General features: G+C 41.9%; 1 protein-coding gene across 1 annotated transcript in view; it reads left to right on the forward strand.

The window, feature by feature from the left end:
- LOC147109121 (protein phosphatase 1 regulatory subunit 37) overlaps window positions 1-23,630 on the forward strand; it is a 414,327-nt gene that overhangs the window by 33,371 nt on the left and 357,326 nt on the right. The window contains exon 3 of the mRNA XM_086002746.1: window positions 20,954-20,999. Within this exon, the coding sequence (XP_085858872.1) occupies window positions 20,954-20,999 (46 nt within the window). The remainder of the gene's footprint in view (window positions 1-20,953; window positions 21,000-23,630) is intronic.

The following is a 23,630-nucleotide window of genomic DNA, read 5'->3' on the forward strand; positions in this document are numbered from 1 at the left end:
GTATAGATAAGGTTGAAGTAAGCAGGCAAGTTACCTCAGAGAATGAGCAATAGATTGGAAGACAATAGTAGAAAATTAATAAAGTTCAGTAGAAAAAGTAAGGTTAGAGATTAGAAAATCCTATTTTCTCCCACAGGATAGTGGATACGTGGAATGGACTCCAAGAGAAGGGAGTTAATATGGAGGTCAATTGACACTTAAAGATAAGTTGGATTGCTACCTGTTGAGAAGGGGCATTCAGGAGTATAGCAATATTAATAGCACTCCTTCAATTTTTTTTCGGGGAGGCAGGGGAAGGAACGTAGTACTGCTGAAAGCAGCAGATCAATAGGTCATGGTGGTGGAGTGAAGTTCCTGACATGATAATCATACGTGGACTTTGGATAAAGTTGCCTTGATGGAGCAAATGACTCACTCCAGTTTTTTAAAGTTCATTCCACAATTGCTGAGTGTTCCCAGCATTTTCTATTTTTATTTCAGATTTTCAGCATCTGCAATATTTTGCTTTTGTTTTGTTAAGTTCTTCTTATGTTGCTAATAATCAAGTATTAAATAAAAAGGGAATAATAACTAACTTTTTTGTGGTTTTAAACAACTCCAGATTCAACCTCTTCTTGTAAACTCATCTCACAGAGTGACTGACTTCTTCAGTTTGCATTTAACAGGTTGCTTAAATTTATCATTGATACAGTACATGCTGATGTTAGAGGAAACATCTCTCAAGTCTCATACTTGGGCTAATGTATCATTACAGACTTGGGGTCCACTCTATACCCCACCACAGTGATGCATCAGGGATCATTAATTGAGTAGAGCGGGAGATCGAAAAGAGCCATTTTCCTCACTTTTGTTTTGTGCTCTCTACGATTGGATTGGAACTGAGGCTTTTCTACTTGGTGCAGAGTGTAAGGCCCCTTTCCACCATACTGCCAAGATATAATTCTGATACAATTCAGCTCCCATCAGAAAGTCCACACCTCCCCCCCCAATTATACCCTCTCCCTACTCACTCAGGTTAATCCCCCCATGTGCAACCTCAGTTGACTCTGAGCTGAGCTTCAAACCCACATCCCATCCTTCACTAAGACTGCCTGCTTCTGCATTCTGGAACATTTTGTACCTCTCTCTATACCTCACCATCAGGGGAACTCCCTGCTCTTCTTTGATTAGTACCCATGGCTCTTTAACACCTATCTGAACAAGCAGGCAGGGACTATGGTCGAACATTTCATGCCATAAGAACATTGGGATTAATACCCTGACAAGAACATTCATCAAGGACACCAGATGAATCCTTAACCCCCACCCCTCTCCCCACCACTTGAACTCCTGGTCAAGGATCTATCTGGATTTACCATCCAGTGTATGCCTAGGAGTTAATGATACCTAAATTTGGCTCGCCAAACTGTTTTACATCAATCAGTTCAGATAATATTAGAATTTATACTGCCAACCTCCCATCAGGATCTGCACAAGTATGAATTAACCCTTTCTTGCCAGTTATCAAAGAAGTCAGACAACAAAGTCATGAACTAACAATTGTTTATTAACCTTAGAATCATAGTTAACAGCATTTATAATTAAACATTGAGCATGCAAATCATTAAATAAGGTTAATTGACAAAATAAATAAACAAGGTTACAAAGGCTGTTTAGTTATGTCACAGTAATTCAGCATTAACTGCTTGCTGATTATAAATTTACACTTGAGATCAGTGTCTGAGATTGATACAAATTGGTGAAATTGATTTAGGATTAGATTCCTTAGACAGTTGACAAGTTAATAGCATTAGATAGCCAGTCTATTTATTAGATTAAAGTCTACAACTTTGTAGTTAACAATATTTCCGGAACTTATACAGGCTCACCCTTACGAGCTGGAGTGGATGAATTGATTGCATTGCCTTCCTTTGTGAGGATGGTTTTAGCCTTCTGAGACATCAAAGTGATGAATTTCTGTAGAGATGCTATCCATTCTTCCTGGATCCTCTGCTCCTGGGTAAATTCACTTCAACACTGGTAGCTGTACATGGACTAGCTGGTTTAAATCTCACCTCTCTTGATCTCCAGGAAACCTGTACATCTAAGTGACATACTTATATTTGCCTGTATCTGCTAGTATAGCCATACAATTTACCCTGCTGTAACTTTTCTCTCTCTGTGCTAGAAATGCAGTTTTCAATTTTACAGAGACACCCTCCTACTAGATAAAGAACTTCTAATACAAAGACTACTACAAGAACTTCTCAAGAAACTAGAACTAAACTAAAACTAAGGACTGAAAACTAAAGAGTGAGAATGGAGGATTGAATTTTAGTGTTAAAACACTATCTTATATATCCTTCATTTCCAAAGAAATCTTCTCAGTTCTATTGACCAATCTGAGTGACATGTGTTAGAAGAGTTCAGCCCTTCTGGTGCTAACCACCTCACACAGCCTTGTTGGTAACCTTGATGGCCTCCAAACCAATAAAACACCAGCATCTAGGCATGTCAGGTGACTCATTTACACCTTAGCTTCTCAGGTCTTTGCTAACAAAGGGGTCGTACACAGGTCCAGAAAAGTCAGGACATCTTTATGTCCTGCTTAATGAGCCGTATATGGACCTTTGGTCTTGATGGCTTATCTTCTATCCCAAGTAAGGAATGTTTTATTTGTATATAAGTTTTCAAGGTCTTTCCTTTCCTAGCATTCAGTCTGACTACTGACACAATTTTGAGGACAAATTTAAGGCAATTATTAGGGCATTTCCCCTACAATGTAAAGGACCGTATCTCCAATAATGCAGTAATCCCTCAGTATTTAGATTGACTTTAAACTCCCAGTGTGATGCTCCAGCCCACAACCTTCTGACCCAGAGGCAAGAGTGCTACCTCTGAGCCAAGCTGATACACACTACCAGCAGATTTAAATTAAAGAATTAATATTAATTTGGCAGTGTGAAAATGCACAGTACTCTAACCAATTAGAATATATATTTCATGCCATGATGCACAGAATTGTGTTTTGCATACCAATTCATGCCAGCAGAAAAAATAACATTGAGTTCAGAGGCCTTAATTCCTAGACATAGCTTTTGAAACGCCTGGCGGGAAACAAGAATTCAGTTCTGAAACTATCTGATCGGGATGACCAGGTTTTCACACATCTATTACCAAGAAAAAGTGTGGCAGGCATCTTTATTTGTTCTCTTTGTGAGACCTGTACACCTGTGCAGATTTAGTGGAAGACTCAAGCCAATAGCAGTTTTCTCGCCCTACTGTCTAATCAGAGCATTGCTCAATGTAACAAGAAATGTTCACACTGTATTAATATTAACTTGGAAGTGCTAATGAGGGAACCAGGCAATAACAGGCTAAGCACAAGTAGTTAAAGACTGGGATCTTTGGGGAGATAAAAAATAGTGGATAATGTAATAAGTGAAATGAGAAACAGTAAAGCTGCTGGGAGAGATAGTATTTCAAATGAAATTATACAGATTGCAGATTGAAGAGAAGTATTAACACCTTATTTAATGAGATAATCAGGGTTGAAGTAGTCACTGTGGAATTGAATATAAGTCGCCTCCTTTTTTTCTTTATTCCAACTTGGTTTTCTCCATTTTTGCAGCCTGTCTGCTGAGCTGTCCTTCCTTTGATACTGTTTATTGATGTGACACAGTTCATAACGATGCTGAGTAGATGTGGTTTTCAATATGTTCATCATAAGTTGCATGGAATAGCTAAATAATATAAAAATCATATACGTAAGACTTTGTTATCCAAATTGCCTGCATGAAAGAAGAATAAATCCATATCATTATGTTGAGAACAATTCTGATATACATGGGATGCAGCTTGAGGTCATAAAGATCTCACATGGCTGAAGCAAACAGGACCGTACACAGACTTTACTGAAAAAGGCTCTACTCTGTGAGTGCTGAAGCATAGTTGTCTAGGGAGCTCTTGCTAATTTAGAGGTGTTCAGTGGCATGCTTCCTTAGAAAATCTTTGTTTCACCAAAATGGTGAATTCTGCGCATTCTGATGAAAGAAAAGACTCCTCAATCGATAACAAGTAAAATTATAGCTTTTTCAATACCATATTATTTGCTTGCCTTCTCAACCCGCCTTCTTTCCTCCCTCACTCCAACATCCATGCATAACACAAGCAACAGCAACAGTAAGCCATTCAGACCTAGGGTGAACTGAAGGAGCTAGTTAAAGGCAATCATGCCCCCACATTTGCACTATGACTCCAGATCGGCAGAATTGATTTGACTTTGCAGGGGACAAGCATGCACAATCACTCCTCCACTTAGTTCAACCCAAAAGCATTGGCCAAAATCAGATAAATTATTCTGCTTCATTATCATGGCTACAGGGAACTGTGCAAGTATGATTGAGTGCTGTCTTCTCTTCCTATTCCCCATATTGTCACCTCTGGAGTTTTCTAAGAATCTATCCTTGGCCCTCTCCTCTTCCTCATCTACATGTTGCCCCTTCGTGACATCATCAGCCTCCACATATATGCTGATAAAACCGAGCTCTACTTCTCCAGCACCTTCTCAACTCCTTGACTAACTCTGTGCTGTCAGACGGCTTTTTTAAAATGTGTTTATGGGATGTGGGCGTCGCTGGCAAGGCCAGCATTTATTGCCCATCCATGATTGCCATTGAGAAGGAGGTGGTGAGTTGCCTTCTTGAACCGCTGCAGTCCGTGTGGTGAAGGTACTCCCACAGGCATATTAGGGAGGGAGTTCCAGGATTTTGACCCAACGATGATGAAGGATCGGTGATATATTTCTAAGTCAGGATGGTGTGTGACTTAGAGGGGAACTTGGAGGTGGTGGTGTTCCCATGCACCTACTGCCCTTGTCCTTCTAGGTGGAAGAGGTTGCGGGTTTGGGAGGTGCTGCCGAAGAAGCCTTGGCGAGTTGCTGCAGTGCATCTTGTAGATGGTACACACTGCAGCCACAGTACGCCGGTGGTGGAGGGAGTGAATGTTTAAGTTGGTGGATGGGGTTCCAATCAAGCAAGCTGCTTTGTCCTGGATGGTGTCAAGCTTCTTGAGTGTTGTTGGAGCTGTACTCATCCAGGCAAGTGGAGAATATTCCATCACACTCCTTATCAAATCAAATCAAAATCAAATCAACTTTTATTGTCATTGTTAGTGCACAAGTGCAGTACAACGAAATGTAGGCTTGCAGCTCCCGAGAGTGTACAATTTGGATTAGGACACTTAAACATTTCAACATACATTTGTACATATATATTAGCATAAATATGACCATAATAAAGTGCATCGGCAGATGTGCAGGCTTTAGTGTTTATTTGTGGAGTTCAGTAGGATGACAGCCCTGGGAAAGAAGCTGTTCCTAAATCTGGTCGTACGGGTGCGAATGCATCTGTAGCGTCTTCCAGATGGTAGGAGGGCGAACAGACTGTGGCTGGGGTGGGTAGGGTCTTTGATGATGGACCGTGCCCTCCGTAGGCAGCGTTTCTGATATATATGTTCTATGGTCGGTAGCCGGGTGCCGGTAATGCGTTGGGCAGTTTTGACTACCCGCTGCAGGGCTTTCCGGTCATGGGAGCTACAGCTGCCGTACCATACCGTGATACAGTTTGTCAGGATGCTCTCTATAGTGCAGCGGTAGAAGTTAGAGAGGATCGGGGGTGACAGATTACATCCCTTCAGCCTCCTCAAGAAATATAGGCGCTGCTGGGCCTTCTTCACCAGAGAGGAGGTGTTGAGGGACCAGGAGAGGTCTTCCGTGATGTGGACTCCGAGGAACTTAAAGCTGGCCACCCTTTCCACCTCCGCCCCATTGATGTGGATGGGGGTGTGACTTCCGCCTTTGGACTTCCTGAAGTCCACGATTATTTCCTTTGTTTTCTTGGTGTTAAGGGCCAGGTTGTTGTCAGCGCACCACTTCACAAGATGCTGGACCTCCTCCCTGTAGGCTGACTCATCGTTGTTGGTGATCTGGCCTACTACCGTGGTGTCATCTGCAAACTTGATGATGGTGTTGGAACCATTAACAGCCACACAGTCGTGGGTGAAGAGGGAGTAGAGGAGGGGGCTCAGCACACATCCTTGTGGGGCCCCCGTGTTCAGGGTCGGGGGGGGGAGGTGTGGTTACCTAATTTGACAGACTGGGGTCTGTTTGTTAGGAAGTCCAGGGTCCAGTTGCAGAGGGAAGTGTTCAGGCCAAGCCTTGTGCCTTGTGCCTTGTAGATGGTGGAAAGGCTTTGGGGAGTCAGGAGATGAGACACTCGCCACAGAATACCTAACCTCTGACCTGCTCTTGTTGCCACAGTATTTATGTGGCTGGTCCAGTTAGGTTTCTGGTCAATGGTGACCCCCAGGATGTTGATGGTGGGGGATTCGGCGATGGTAATACCATTGAATGTCAAGGGGAGGTGGTTAGACACTTGCTTATTGGAGATAGTCATTGCCTGGCACTTCTGTGGCGCGAATGTTACCTGCCACTTATCAGCCCAAGCCTGAACGTCATCCAGGTCTTGTTGCATGCGGGCATGGACTGCTTCATTATCTGAGGAGTTGTGAATGGCGCTGAACACTGTGCAGTCATCAGCGAACATCCCCATTTCTGATCATATGTTGGAGGGAAGGTCATTAATGAAGCAGCTGAAGATGGTTGGGCCTAGGACACTGCCCTGAGGAACTCCTGCCACAATGTCCTGTGGCTGTGATGGCTGACCTTCAATCAACACAACCATCTTCCTTTGTGCTAGGTATGACTCCAGCCAGTGGAGTGTTTTCCCCCCGATTCCCGTTGACTTCAGTTTTACTAGGGCTCCTTGATGCCACACTCGGTCAAATGCTGCCTTGATGTCAAGGGCAGTCACTCTCACCTCACCTCTGGAATTCAGCTCCTTTGTCCATGTTTGGACCAAGGCTGTAATGAGGTTGGGAGCCGAGTGGTCTTGGTGGAACCCAAACTGGGCATCAGTGAGCAGGTTATTGGTGAGTAAGTGCTGCTTGATAGCACTGTCGATGACACTTTCCATCACTTTGCTGATGATTGAGAGTAGACTGATGGGGTGGTAATTGGCCAGGCTGGATTTGTCCTGCTTTTTGTGGACCGGACATACCTGGGCAGTTTTCCACATTGTTGGATAGATGCCAGTGTTGTAGCTGTACTGGAACAGCTTGGCTAGAGGCACGGCTAGTTCTGGAGCACAAGTCTTCAGCACGATAGCCGGGATTCTGTCGGGGCCCATAGCCTTTGCTGTATCCAGTGTGCTCAGCCGTTTCTTGATATCATGTGGAGTGAATTGAATTGGCTGAAGACTGGCTTCTGTGATGGTGGGGACCTCAGGAGGAGGCCGATATGGATCATCCACTTGGCACTTCTGGTTGAAGATGGTTGCAAACGCTTCAGCCTTGTCTTTTACACTCACGTGCTGAGCTCCACCATCATTGAGGATGGGGATATTCATGGGGCCTCCTCCTCCTGTTAGTTGTTTAATGGTCCACCACCATTCACTTGTCTGAATTCCAGTCCTGGATGAATCATGACTTCCTCCAGTAGAACATTGGAAAAACTGAAGCCATCGTCTTCAGTCCCATACACTCCTCTCCCTTGCCATTGGTTCCATTCCTCTGTCTGGCCAATGTTTCAGGTTGAATGAGACTGTTTGCAACCTTGGTATCCTGTTTAATGCTGAGCTTAATTTCCGACCTTAGCTCCATCACTGAAACTGTCTACTCTAACCTCTGCAACATCGCCTGTGTCCCCGCTAATGCTCTCTTTGCTGGTTTCCCATCCTCCACCTTCCATAAACTCCAACTTTTCCAAAACTCTGCTGCATGTATCCTGTCATGCACTAAGTCTTGCTTATCTATCACCTTGTCCTCACCGACCTACGTAGGCTCCCCACTCTCCGAATGCAGTAAATTTTAAATCCTTATGCTCTTTAAATATATCCATGATCTCTCCTCATTCTATGTCTGCAAACTTTCTCCAGTCATATATTCCTCCGAACACTCTGTTAATCTGATTCTGGCCTCGTACTTCTCCCCTTACTTTAACTCCCCATCGGTGACAGGGCTTTCAAATCCCTGTGTCCTATCATTTCTAATTCCCTGGCTAAACTTCTTCGACTCATTTACAAATTTCCTCAAATCTCAACTCTTTGACCAATCTTTTGGGCACTTGTTTCTATCTCAATGCCAGTTTCCACACCCTTCTTCTGTGAAGTGCCTTGGTCCTTTTTTATAATGCTAAAAGCACTACATAATGAGATTGTTGCTGTTCTTCTCTGCACAAACCTGCAGCTGGCAATAATTGTACAAGTGTGAACCATCACAAACACGCACGTGTTACTACTACAAAATACTGCGGATGCTGGACATTTGAAATAAAAACAGAAAATGCTAACAACTCCTCCCCCATCCTTTTATGAGAATATACAAGAAGTGCAAATGTTTAATTACATACTGATCAAATTTTTGCTGCCCATATCTTATCCTGCACAAGGACTTGCTCACCCATCGCGCACCGCCCCCCCCCCCCCACCCCACCCTCACCACCTCCTCACTGACCTACATTAACTCCAAGTCTTCCACCTCAAATTTAGGCTTTGTGTTTAACTCCCTTCACCAGCCTTACTCTTCCCTGGTTCTGTAACTTCCCCTGGATTTACAACGCCCCCGTCCCCAAACTCTCCGTTCCTGACTCCAGCCTCTTGTGCACCCCCACTCCCTTTACCTCACCATTGACGACAATGCCTTCAACCACTTAGGTGCCATTCTCTGAAATTCCCTCTCTAAACCCCTTTGCTTCTCCACCTTCCTCTCTTCATTTAAGACCCTCATGAAAACCTACCTCTTTGATGACCCCCTCCTGATATCTCCCTATTTTTCCTCATGCCTGTGCTATCTTCTATGTAAATACTGTGGCATGTTTTGTTCTATGTTAAAGGCACTAATAAATGTAAGTTTTTGTCATGCAATGTTGTATTGTCATGTAATTCTATAGAGTTCAGCAAGTTCACACAAGTGGATGATTATGAGCCTAGTTTAACCCTAGTCTAGTAATACCAGTTGAGGAAGGGGATACACCTATACGTGGATGATCACTTTGTGGGGTATGCATAATAAATGCCACTGTTCATCTGTATATCATCATCTTTGTGATTGAGATTAATAGCAGCAATAATCACTCACCTCTATATAATTTAGCTAACATAAGTTAAATTAGAAAAAAGCATTGCCATTGAAAAGCATTAATTACTGTGCTATGGATAAAGATTAAGCACACAGACAGAACATATAAATGCTAAACAGATAGGCTGTAAGCACCTCTCAAAACCCGAGAAACTAATGGCAGGGTTACACAGAGCACACTAAAGGTCTGAGCTTGCTATGTAAATAAGTGGTTTATGCAATTATAGGACGAGTTAAAGTAGAAGTATATACTATTATATTGATATGTACTCCTGAATGTTATAAAGGGAGACATCTGCATACTTATCTTTGTCTCTCAGTCACCACTTGCTACCATATTTTATACTTCAAAATTACTAGCTAGAGGCAGCCTGGGAGCAGATATTTTATTTAAACTGCCCCTGATGGAACATCATGAAGTTACACACACACAGCCTATTTCTAGGCTGCATCTAACTTGCATTTTTAAAGCATAATGCATGGTAACAAGGAGACTGAAAAATGCAAAGTGCACAGCTCTATCTCTTTGCAATGTTTAGGAGTGTGACAGTTTAGTAGAATACAGTGCTCCTTTAAAGGGGCAGAGTCCTCATAAAAAATGCTGAGCAGGTTTTTTTTCCCTCTCTTTTCTCTCCTCCCCACCTCTCTTGAAGATGTTGACTCTTTTCTGGGACATGGTTCCAAGGACATCTGGTGCTCTCTGATCCCTCACCGAATTGTCCATTATTCATCCGTGAGCCTTGACAATGGGTGTTGGCAAGCTACTCGAGCACAGAGGCATCACAAATGAAATTGATCCTCACCTGCCATCCACACGATCACTTCCTGTAGGGATCACTGGATTGCGATCAGTAGCAGGAACCACAGCCAATATTCCCCTCCATAACCCAGATAATCAAGGTCATTTGCCGTGCTCCTACTGTGCCTTAACCAAGATCAGCTAACTCAGCAGACTATTGCACAGTTTTCACAATCCTAACGCCATCCCAAGCTTGAACCTGGGACTTTTGAGGTCTTCCGGGTTAAGCAACGCCTCAATTTTAAAATTCTCATCCTTGTTTTCAAATCCCTCCATGGCCTCGCCCCTCCCTATCTCTGTAATCTTCTCCAGCCCCACAACTCTCCGAGATATCTGCGCTCCTCTAATTCTGGCCTCTTGAGCATCCCCGATTTTAATCACTCCACCATTGGCGGCTGTACCTTCAGCTGCCAAGGCCCAAAGCTCTGGAATTCCCTCCCTAAACCTCTCTGCCTTTCTACCTCTCTTTCCTCCTTTAAGATGCTCCTTATAACCTATCTGCCCTAATAGCTCCTTATGTCGGTTGATGTCAATTTTTTTGTTTTATAATACTCTTATGAAGTGCCTTGGGTCATTTTACTATGTTAAAGGCGCTATATAAATACAGGTGGTTGTTGTTGTTGCATAGTTCAGTTATTCACTGGATGAACTTGCTGAGCCATTGGGGGAAGAGCAAGCTTTTTTGTTTTGTTTATAAACACACAACACCGTGACTTAAATTTCATCAAAATATATCATTGCATCACTTTTGCATGGATTCATTAGCAGGAAAATGACATACAGCTCTTCTGGCTCCCCTCCCCCACACCCAAAGTTTGAATGTTTATGATACATTCAAACTATTGACCTTCATAAGAGAACCAATTGATTGTGTTGCTGCCTTTAAAGAAGGTTGGAGCCAGCCGTTATTCATCTAATTCAGTAGGATGCATCCCATTGGAAATTCTGGGGTTGTAATGTAGCTTTACATATTTGTGACAATCGATGAAGTATTTAGTTAAGCAGGTGAAGGAGTTGCATCCTCCTGTGTTGGTAAAGATAACTATAACTTCAGTATGTGTGAATAGGTAATTATGAGTTATAGAAAATGGTGTGAAAGGATTCATTGGTTGTGTTTGAATCTTCATGTGTAAATAGGGAAACATAGAGCAGCAGGCATCAACTGATGGCTACATTTCTGAATGGAGCAGGCTTGGGGGTCTCCCATCACAAAAAAAGTGGATTTCAAACTTCCAGCTGGCAATATTTGTGAAACTTTGGTAGTTAATTTCATGTTCTTCAGTGTCTTACATCAATATAATTACTTAGATATTTTTATTTTGCATGGTCCAGTGATATGTTTTAAAGTATTTGAAAACTTGGGAAAAATAGAGGGACAAATGTCAATCATGACAATGATAAGCATCTTCCTTTTCCACTTTTGCCAGTTGACACTTTGGGCTGGATTTTCATTGAGGAGGCAGGTAGGAGGCGGGACTACAACTTTTTGACTTGATTGACCTTGTTGAGCCCGCCCAGTGGGCTCAGCAGGCCAATTAAGGGCCATCCAGCAACAGGTGACATCACAGATTGAAATTTCATCTGTCAAGACCTTTTGACAGATGAAATATCAGCGTTTCACAGCTGTTTGAAGCTGTCAAACACTGACAATCTGTACTCCAGGTTAATTCCTTTCTCTCAGGATGATTAGAGATCTCCCCGGAACAGAAAGCAGAGGCTGCAGATTTTGACAGCTGGCAGCCATTCTGCTTTCTGTGCTGGTGAGATGAGGGACTCCCGAGACCTGAAGGAAGGAAGGCTGTAAAGGTAAGTAAAGGTTAGTAGAACTTCTTTAAACACTTTACACAGACCAAACACACTTACCTCTGCACTCATGCACCCATCACTCACCTGAACACCGGACATCTCGACCCCTCCAAGCCCTTCATCCCGACGGCCCGCCTCACTATCTTGGTGTGGTTTGGAGCCGTCGGGAATCCCACATTTCAACAATGAAAATAGGGATTAGGCTAAAAACTGCCTGTTAACTACCTGTTAACAGGCAGTTAATTGGCACTAATCCCCTTCCCGCCTCGGGGAGGCGGGTCCCAGTGCAGGGCGGGTACCCGCCTCCTTTGAAACTGGCATGGAGGCGGGATGGGGTCGAGACCCCCGATTTCAGGATTTAAAACCCCCACACACCTCCAATCCCGACTCCACGGCCCAATGAAAATCCTGCCCTTTGTGTTCACGCTTCCTGTGCCACTGTGGCTTGCTTCACAGTTACGTTCCAGTTATTAGCCCATCCACATCATTTGTTCAGATCCCGTTGAGTGCTATCAATATCAACTGGCCACAGCAAAGTTTGCCATCACCACTGAAAAAACCCCCACATTATCTGGTCATCCATCTTATTGGTGTTTACAGAACTTTACTGCGTACAAAATGGCTGCTGTGTTTGCCGACCGAACTACAGTAATTGTAGTGCATTGTTGGTGAAATGTTTTGTGAGAGATGTAGTAAAGTGTCTTATAAAATACAAGTTTTCTGTTTTGGTATTGTAAAGTCCACTTTCAATAAAAACAACAATAACAACAACAACTTGCATTTATATAGCACCTTTAATGTAGCAAAATGTCCAAAGGCGCTTCACTGTCAGTTAACATGCCATTTATTCTGTGAACCTTGATTTTCTTTCGAAGTTTCGCTAAAGTTTTTTCTGATTAATTATGCCCACTGAATAGCCCTTATCCTCTAACGTAGTCATGTCCTCAAAGAATTCCAAAGATATGCGATGGATGACTTATTGCTTCCAAAACCACTATTCCTTGTGCCTTCTACACTCATTAGATTAATGTTTATAGCATCCGTAAAATAGACGAGAGCATTTTGCTCACTATGATTCCCTTATTGTGAACAGACTGCATCAACTTTCAGCACTGAGATACAAACCTTATATTTATAGAACTTTCAAAAATCTTGTAGTTTGCATTAATTCAAAATATGTAAATATTGGAAATACTCTTTTGGAAGTTAAAATGCATTGAATGAGGATTTTGAAATAAACTAACTATTTTGAGGGGATGTAACTTTAAATGCAGTTGCACTTCTTTTACTAGTCATTTCAGTATTGTAATAAGACCAGCTGTCTGTAGGTGTCACTATTGGGAACTGCAAAAGCTGCAGGCTTTTAGGTTTAGCACAGCTTGAAATAAACTTTTGAAAATAGGCAAAAGAAATCATATTTTAGAGCAATTGAAGTTTATCCATGAAATGTATCAGTTGTGAATTTAATTTAAATTTAAATTTGAAGTGCAACATTAATAATTGCGTGAAAAGAAGACTATGATATTTGATAATGCTGTTTTAAAGTCATCACTATGGAGGCCATTTTTCATTTGGGATTAGGTACAGATTTGTAGATGGAAATTTTATTAAATTTTCCATTCTCATATAGTCATTTAAGAAGTAGTCACTTGCAAGTGACTATACTGCTAACAGTTAATTTGAATATAAATTACTTCACTATACTAGAAATGACTGATATGTTTAGCGACAGATTGTTGGACTCTAAATGCAGAGGGTTTGCACTTGATTGTCATCCTTGACTGACGCTCAACCGTAGCTCAGTTTACTGTGTGAAATTTGTCACTTTGTGGTCAAGTTAGCAGACGGAATACTGTGTATGTGTTTTTGCATGTGTACGTGTATGTGTGAAGGTGGGGCAAGTGAGAGAACATTAAAAACTGTTAAACTCAATCTTGCCCAACAAAAGATTGCCTATGGGCGGACAGCTGTGGAGTGGTACTGATGGCAAGATAGTACTGAGGAATGTAAATTGAAGAAGGAATGGATAAAAATGCTGTATAAAGTGAAGGCCCTTGGAAATTTGGTGTGGAACACATTCATATTTTAAGTTGACGACATATTAGCTACCATTTTGACAAGTGACTACAGATTCATCTTAAACAAGACTTAACAGAAATTTACTGTACTAAGGTGGTCCCGGTTTAGTATGAGGTTTTGCATACAACACAAAAAAGTAGTAGAAATATTATGATGGCCATTTAAAAATTTTGTGTACGTTTTAATTTTGTAATGATAAATTAAGTTGCTAATTTTGGCTCTGCTCTTTGTAGACACTGCAGGTTTAATTGCTAATTGTTAACAATGAATATATTTGCATAATAATAAGCTTCAAATTTACATCTTCAATGTGTTTCTTTCAAAGGATACATGATAAAAAGGTCATGTTGTTTAAATAATTCATGCATTATTGCAATAAAGGAGCTATTACTGTATGTGCCTGCATATATATTGACTTTTGAAGCAGAAATATTCAGCCCTGTGGAGAAATTAATTTTTACAGCTTATAGCATGCTGGCGTGCATTTTACTGACTAAATCATCATTTTCTATATGAGATTTCTTTGAAGCTCACTCTTATAAGCAAGTTTAGGAATTCATTGTCATTCTGATCTGGCAATGGAGTCAATGGTGACCACATTAAGAAAGCTGTAACATCAAGCCAATCTAAACCAAGTCTCAATCCAGTTCCCGATGGACACGAGTCCACAGCACAAAACTGTCCTGGTTTCGGCACTTAATTCATCAATCTCAGTCTGGGCTGCCAGAAAATAGAGACTGAAAAGAATAGAAGTGTCACAATGCTGCTGAACAGGGACATTTATGAGGTCATAATTAATATCACTCAACCCTATTATGTACCTAACCAGGGAATATATTACATGAATGGAAGCTATCCATTATTTGGATGTATAGTTTCCTTAAGTGAGCAAAATCTTGGAATTCCAACCAATTTCGCTGCACGTTACTCCTTCTAAGAATTTAGGAAACCAATGATTCAGCTCTGGTTCACCCAATCATTCCACAATTTGAACATGGTTGCCCACAAACTTCCAACCCTGGAAAAAGAAGCTTTGTTTGTGGCATCAGGTATCGGGAAAACACCCGTGGAAAGTATGAATCTTTTGAAAACATGCCACAAGTGAAATGCGTGAGACTTGGAAGTATTCCTAAGCAGTTTGTTGTGTGCTTTGCTGCAGGTAGTTGTCTATGTATTGCGGGAGTCACATATACGTCACTCACACAGACAGCAAGGATTATTGCTTTACAAATCAAATAATGAGACTATTTATATGACAGTTTTATACTTTGAAGCTTCTCCTGTCAAAATATATAGCATTGTACTGTATGTTGAACAAACAGTGGTGTGAGATCATTCTGGAGGGGGAAGGGTCTAAGTCCCTAATACTTAAGCATACTTCGGCAGTGCTTTATCATTCCCTACTAATACTTCAATATGTACTTCGGCAGAAGGAAAATGTCAGCTGGGTTTACACAGTGTCAACTTATGTTGGAATTATCCAAAAGGGAACGCTGTTTCACTTTAATTGATAGCACTAGTGGGTTCTTCGATATACTTTGACATCATTAGCATCATTGTAAAGTTGTTAGCATTGACACAGTTGCCATCCTTCATGTAAACGCCTTATGTCAGATAATATGCAAAGAGTCCCAGAAAGTTGACATTTGTCAACATATTTTGATTAAAATCTTCAATGCTTATAAACAGGAGGATGGCATCGATGACCGTGAAATGTTGAGTTGTTGAATACATTGGCATGTAGTGATGTCTTGCTGAAAGTCTGACTGACATTAAAATATCCTCGTTATTGGGGAGTATGTGCTCTCCTAATAGGCACACACCCTTTCTTCCCATTGCTGGTCCCTACCAGGCCCTGCATCTCCAGCATCTTCGGGGCCAGAGAAGGTTGTTTTCCCTGATATTTCTCTTGGCTAACTCCAAAATGGTGAACAAGAACATCCAGTGGAAATTCTCTTCCTCCTCCCATCCCCCACTTCCATAAGGATTTGCCAGGCTTTGCTCATCATCTCGTCACCACACCATGGCTAAGGTTGGCAACGCAATAGTGCATGCATCCAAAACTTTATTACTCATTCACTCTGTGGAGGGGCAATCTACCCCTGTGCTGTCCAGCAGCAATATTTCTGAATCATTGGATGACTTTTCAGGTGATGTCAGGGGTATATTCACACTGCAGGTGCAGCTTTATTTTACTCATATAGAAATAACAAAGTTGAAATGTCCTGAAACCAAGAAAGGTAAATAAATGGTTAATTAAAAAATGGAGAGCCTAGGTTGCTAAAGACTGCATGGATGACCTCACATACACACTGCAGATCTTATATTGAATGGAACTTTGAAGCCCTGGCAATGCACCTTGTTTGCTCACTGATGTGCAGGTCGACAAGGTGAATTCATGGTTTTTGCTGGAGGCACTAAGTGCAGTCAGGTTACTTTACCAGAGGGTGGAAGAAAAGACAAATCAGAGACAATCAATATATGATGGTCTCATTCATTTTCTAGTGCCTGATTCAACAAACGCATTGATACAGTCTAAGAGCAGGTTGTCTGCTGATCCTTTTGGACAGGAAATGTTGTAACACAAGAATGAGCCTCAAGTGGATCTGCGGACAGTTATGTTTTGAAAGGAGTATGGTAAAGTAAAGAGATTTAAACTTAATTTTGTATTGGCGAGGTGAAGATACTGTTCAAGTAATTTTTTTTTTAACCTGTTCAGTCACTTTCAATCACAATCTTCGGCAGATTGACTGGAGACATTTCTTAGACATAATGGGCCAGAAATAACAACAGAAAATGCTGGAAAAACTCAGCAGGTCAGGCAACATCCGTGGAGAGAAATTTGAGTTGACGTTTCGGGTCGAACTTCGGGTCCCCACGGGTGAGTACCCGCTGGGTACTCACGCGTAGGCCCAACAAAAGTGCCAGTTTCGTGCATGCACTGCGCATGCGCGAGAAACCGGAACTTCCGTTCCCTTAAAGGAAGGGGTTCACAGGTCGCACGCGTGCGCTGGAGAGGCAGCACGTACGCCTGGAACTTCCGTTATTTTTGCAGGTTTCTCCGGGAGATAAGTCTCCAGGAGCTACGCTTGTAAAAAGCAGTCGCAAGGCCTGCTTTTAACAAGGTAAATGGTGAATTAAGTTAAACTAAAACATTTTTTCCACAGGTTTATTATTTTTAAATACTTTAAAGAAAGGTAAGTTTATTTTTAGCCCCGTTAGAAACTGTAATTAATTTTTTCAAAAATGTTAATTATTGTTTAAAATAGTTATTTTATGTAATTTATAGTTATTTTAAAAATGTGATTTAAAAAAAAAATTATTTGAAGTTTTAGTGATGTTTTGGGGCTGAATTGTATTCATAGATTTGACAGCTCTTCCTGTCAAATCTATGAATACAGATTCCCTGCTACCATTGGCTCTCCATGGCCCACGTGATCCCAGGGGACGCTTTGAACTAACTGCGCCCCTGGGATACGCAAGCACTGCGCGCTGGCAGTTGGAGCAGGCCCAAGATCGGAATCCCACGCAGGCCCACAGCACAACGGCCGGCGCGCTAGGTAAGTGCAGGTCGGGGGCTTGCACCCGCGGGAAGCCTCCGACCCGAATTTCTGGGCCATTAAAATGAAAATTATTTCCTAAAGGTGAGACACTGTTGATGCTAGTGCATCATGTTTCAACATGTCTTGTGTTGCTGTTTATCCTATTTGGTGGTATGAAGTAACACTTTTTGCCACAGAACAAATATTGAACATGTTTTCGTGCTGGCATGCCACAGAGTTCCAAAGATATGATTTTGCAGGATGCAACACTAATGCTATGGCTAACTCAGTGTTATGGACCAAATTTTAACCTCAAAAATGTTGCCGTTGACAAGTTAGAGCAGATTTTCCTGGGAAAATCGGGCAGGGAGGATTGCACACAAATAAGAGAGCCCACTTGATTTTCTGTCCATTTAAATGAATGGACGGAGAATTGATGGGCTCCTTATGGGCTTACGTTCCTCCCGCCCAATTTTCTCCATGCACTACACTCAACCGATCCAATACACCCAGGCACAGGAATGGGAGCATCTGTCCCATTTCATTGTTTAGTGCACAGGCCAGTGGTGCCCAATCTTTCAGAGGAGTGGGCCACATCTGATTTAAGTCAGGCAAAATTATAACTAAATGTTATGTCCAAGTCTCAATCTATTTTTAAAAACCAGAAAATGCTAGAAATGCACAGCAGGTCAATAAATGTCTATAAAGAGCAAAGATAAGGCATGATGTTTTAAGTGTGTACCCTTCATCTGAATGGCAAACTAAAAGATAAGCAGGCATTTTAGTACGGTTGGAGAAAATAAACGGAGAAGGTGAGAGGAGAAAGTATCAACAGATATGCCAATCACAAAGAGGGAGTTAATGAGTAGAATAATCCACAAACCATTTAGTGGAATACCGTTATGTGATATAAAAGGTCAACGTTTCGAGCTGGGGTCCCTTCGTCCTGCTGGCCTACCATTTCTAAAGATATGGCTCTAAATTTCCACTGACTTCTCCCAATCTTCCATTGTAACTTTGCTGATTTTCACCATTTAATCCAATCTCTCGCTGGAGAACCCCGTGCGAATTCCGTGCAATTGTTTTGATTTACAGTTTCTATCTTATTAAGGATTCTAAAAGTTACAAATGATTTTACTAAATGTTAATGTACATTTAACAAATGATTCTAATAAATATACCAGGCACATCTTGCGGTGGAATTTTCCCCATTAACTATACATGGATAGGAAAATTTCTCTCTAAACAAAGAATAAGTTGGATAGCATTTGAACCAACAATATTTGGGCATCTTGGCAGTAAGGGCCCATTGCTGGTTTATTTTTTAGTGAACCATTACTCCTATGTACACACAGTGCTTCTGATATCTATATGATACATGTATTGAAAATCTTACATCTTCGCACATTTCTCTTATAAATTCCTATGTCCACATTTATAATGGAGAGTGCCTATGTAAACTTGTCACACTGTAATTAGACTCTCTTGCCAGTGATGGCACTGCTTTTAATTTTTCACTTCCCAGCTCCTCAGCCTCCACTGCAGAAAAACTCCGATTCTCCAACCAACTCTACTTCTCTGCTTACCAAATTTCCCTAACTGTAAATAATATAAAATCAAAGTATTATATAAAAGTAAGGGCAGAATATATAGCCTTAAAATTAGAACTGAATTATGTCTGCACATCCTGATGAATTTTACCCTAGCCTCCTAGACTACATTTGGCCTTCATGCCCCATGTGCTAAGCCACAAGAGATCAAGTAGTAAGTATATAATTTTCTATATGTCAATGGTACTATACATGTAAAAAGGGAACTTTTTTTTATTTCATTCACAAGACAGACCTCGTTGGGCTTTATTGCCTATCCCTAATTGCCCTTGAGAAGGTGGTGGTGAGCCATCTTCTTGAATACAATAGAATGGTTTGCTAGGCCATTTACAGAGGACAGTTAATAGTCAACCACATTGCAGTGGGTCTGGAGTCACATATAGGCCAGACCGGGTAAATACAGCAGATTGCCTTCCCAAAAGGACATTAGTGAGCCAGATGGGTTTTTAACAACAATTCAGTTTCATGATCACCCTTACTGACACTAGCTTTTTATTCCAGATTTATATTAATTGAACTTAAATTCCCCAGCTATCATGGTGGGATTGAACTCATGTCCTATGGATTAGTAATCCAGGTCTTTGGATTACTAGTCCAGTAACATAACTACTATGCTACCATTCCCTTATATTCTGTAAGTTAAGAATAGAGGGAACCCCACTGGGAAATACATGTCCCCAATGCAAAGTGATGGTTTGAGCAGTGCTGAGTGAAACTAATAGTAACATTTGTGACTAAACCTCCAAAGTACTTCACAACCAATAAATTATTTTACTGTCGATGGGCCAGTAATTCCGGTCCCAACGCGTGAGTACGGATGGTGTACTCACGCGTGGGCCCGTTGGAAGTGCCGGATTTCAGCATGCACAGCGCATGCGCGGGAAACCGGCATTTCCTCTCCATCGAACTAAGGGGTTAAGAGGTCCAACGTGTGGGCGCAGGACTCTGCACGCACGCGTTGAACTTCCTTCTTTTTGACAGGTTTGCGCGTGTGCAAGGGACTGGACTTTTTAGAAATGAAAAAAGGAGGCGTAAGGAGTGGATTCTTGCAGGTAAGTGGTCTATTATTTAAAATTATTAAATTTTTTCCACAGCTTCATTGTTTTTAAGGACTTTACAGTAAGGTAAGTTTATTTTTAGACCCGATTTTGTAAAAAATTCTTTTTTCAAAAATTTTATTAATTGTTTTAAATAGTTTTTTAAAGTTACTTATAGTTTATTTAATTATTGGGATGTTTTTTAAAATTTTAATTAAAGTTAAAGTAGTCTTTTGGGCACCCGTACTTTTCATGAGTTTGACAGTCTTTACTATCAAACTCATGAATGAGTTTCCCCTCCCCTGATTGGCTGCAGAGTGCTCACCTGATCCCAGCCGGCACATCGCACTAACTACGCCGCTGGATCAGGCAAGCACATCGCGCCGACATCTGAACCAGGCCAGTGACAGGAAATGCAAGCAGGCCCGGGCTTCAGATGTCGGCGCGCAGGGTGAGTGCACATCGGGGGCTTGCACGCGCGGCAAGCTCCCGATCCTAATTTCAGGGCCATTATTGTTATGTAGGCAAATGTGAAAGGCAATTTTTTACACAGTAAGATCTTACAAACAGCAAATGAGATCAATGAATAACTAGTTCATTTGCTTTTGGTGGTGTTGGTTGAGGGAGAAATGTTAGCCAGGTCACATGTCTGCGCTTCTTTGAATAGTATCATGGGATCTTTTATATCCATTGAAACAGTCAGTTTTATATCTCATCTGAAAGATGGCACCTCTGACAATGCAATACTAAAGTATCAGTCTGGATAATATTGCACAAGTCATGAAGTTGAGCTTGAACCGAAAACCTCTGACTTAGAGGCGACTGAGCCAAGATGGCACTGATAGGAATTTGCCTTTATATCATTCAGATAGAATATGTTATATCACCTTTTTGTTTGTCTTCCAGGAGATCACAGAGGTACATCATAGGATCAAATGTTTAGATCTAAAGGGTAAGTTATTGATGTTCCTGCTACCTTCTTTAACTCCACAGGTACAAGTCAGCACATTGTGGCCTGAATTTTCCTCTGAATTACTGCCGGTTTTGGAGCAGATTTGAGGAGGTAAATAGAGTAAAATAGGTTTTTCGTGGTTACCCAGCTCAAATCCATTGCAAAAAAATCTGCACCTGAATTATCCTTCAAAAAAAGACTTCAATCCACTTTCAGAACTACCTGATGTAAATGGAGTCAAGGGGTTGTGGCTAACCTCTGTGATCCATTTCCCCAACTTCTGCCCCAAACCTGCCCCAAATAATAACTGCCACTCTATAAGTGGAGAAAGGAGCTGCAGGAACGTATCTCCCTGAGGCAGATAACAAATTGAAGAGGCCATTTTGTGTGCTGCTCCTGAAGGTTGGTGTTACTATGGCTGCATATCAATCTCTATAGTACTTTGGAGATTCAATCGTGAATTTTTCTGCTAGTTCATTCAACTTTGCTCACAATACTGCTTTACATTGGGAATATGGATTTTCAAATGACAACCCTCTATTCTTATACTACAAAGAGGCAGAGGATGAATATAGGGAAGAGGCTAGATTGGAAGTACTTAGAGTCAGGTTTCACAGAAGATGTCTCTTCCCTAGATGCTCATACCCACTCACTAAGAAGGCCTTACTTAGACTTTTCTGACAGTTAATACCTCAGAAAGCTGCGCTTGCCCCCCAGAAGTTGTTGGGCAAATATGTCTACTGCTGGCTGAAGACCTGCAGCCCACTGCCGCTAGGAGAACAGTATTGTCTGTGCCAGTCCAGGCCCATGCCCACTTCCACAGGTTCTCTTGTCTGCCCGCCCAGTTTGCAGCGCCTGTTCATCATATGTGATCAGGGTTTTTAGCGCTGCTGCTCCTCCCTGGTTTTAATTTTTTGGCGTTGGTTGTGGCCCATTTTTTCCTTTGGAGGGAGAGAAGACAACGTTAAGGGTATGTGAGTATCACAAACACTTTACCCCATTGAGTGCATTCATCGCAGGATGATGAGATGTAGAGATGCATTAGCCTTTTATATGGAGTTAGGTCACAAAACAGGCATGATCTCTTTGAATGATGGAACAGGCTCAAGGAGCTAAATGGCCTACTCCTGTTCCTATGTTCCTTCCTATGTTCCTACTTCTACATGCAAAGGGTGGTAGAAGTTTGGAACTCCTGCAAACGGCAGTTGATGCTGGGCCAATTATTACTTTTAAAATCTGAGATTGATACATTTCTGTTAACCAAAGGTATTAAGGGATATGGGACATAGGTGGGTATATGGAGTAACATCACAGATCAGCCATTGAATGGCGGAACAGGCTCAAGGGGCTAAATGGCCTACTCCTGTTCCAATGTTCCTATAAATCAAGCATCCTTGAAGACTAGCAGTAGCCTTTGTGAGAGAAAGTGTGAGCTGGCAGAGTGGCTTTGAGAAAAGAAGATGCCTGAGTGCTTGCAGAGGTTGTCCTTTGAAGAAGTGAGTTCCCTTGACACCCAGATGCTGAGAGGAAAAGAGTACAAGAGGTAATGGGGTGAGCGAAGGCTGTTGGATTGGTGGAGGATATGTATTGGCAAGTGTGTCTAGACTTGCCTTAGCTGCCCTTGTAAGGTTAGTGAACCTCTTCCTACACTGTGTGTACTTGGGGTGTTGGAGGAAGCACTAACTGTCTCAGCCACTTCCCTTCAGACAACCTGCACTATTCTCTTATGGGACCTCCTGTCCTCAGTGCTCAATAATCTTACTCTTCTGGCCTTGACTTCTGCCAAAAGGATCTCCGAGAATCTGGGAGCTTGTCTAGCTGTTGATATCCTGAGGCTGATTCTACTCCACCCTTTCTTGCAGAAAAGTGATGCTCCTCTTTAACGGACTTTATCAGAACTGTATATCCCTCCCTCCTGGGGCGGTAATCTTATCAGAAGTAGTATTACTGCTCCAAACTCATTCTGCAGAGCAACTGAGAGCCCTGGGTTGGAAATTGCACTGGGCTAGCTGCAGAATTATATGGGTGGGCAGTATTCCCACTCCACTGCTAACCCACCAATGGGAGGGAAATCCAGGCATGTGGTCCCACTTCAAGCTCCATTTCTCACGAGTACAGTGGAACCTCTATTATCACCACTCTAAATATCCATATTTCCCAATTATGTGCTAGAAATTGTATGGGAAAAGCCTTGCACGAGTTGTCACTTCCTTGTGCGACCCACTAATGTTTCTTTTCTAATTTGAATTTTATCTCCATTTCTTGGTGAATAAAACAACCCAATGAGTTAAATTTTGCCGGCGCTCAGAGTGCAGGTTTGGAGGCGGGTCCGCTGTCAAAATCGAAATGATTGACATCGGGTTGGGAACCTGCTCCGAACTCGCCTCTGTGTAAGTTTCCAAAGTGTCAAGTCTGCGATTTCAGAACAGACCCGACATCAAACAGCGGGGGAGGCATTTAAGATAGTTAAATGCTTGTTAACCACTATTTTGCCAGCCTTTTTCTATTTTCTCACTTTTTTAATGAGGTTGCCGACATTTGGAGATCACGTCAGGTAAGTAGGTTGGGTTCTCTATGTCATAAGAACATAAGAACATAAGAAATAGGAGCAGGAGTAGGCCAATCGGCCCC

The sequence above is a fragment of the Somniosus microcephalus genome, chromosome 12 (genome assembly GCF_052327205.1).
Source record: "Somniosus microcephalus isolate GS21.2 chromosome 12, FLI_Smic_1.0, whole genome shotgun sequence".
Lineage (NCBI taxonomy): Eukaryota > Metazoa > Chordata > Chondrichthyes > Squaliformes > Somniosidae > Somniosus > Somniosus microcephalus.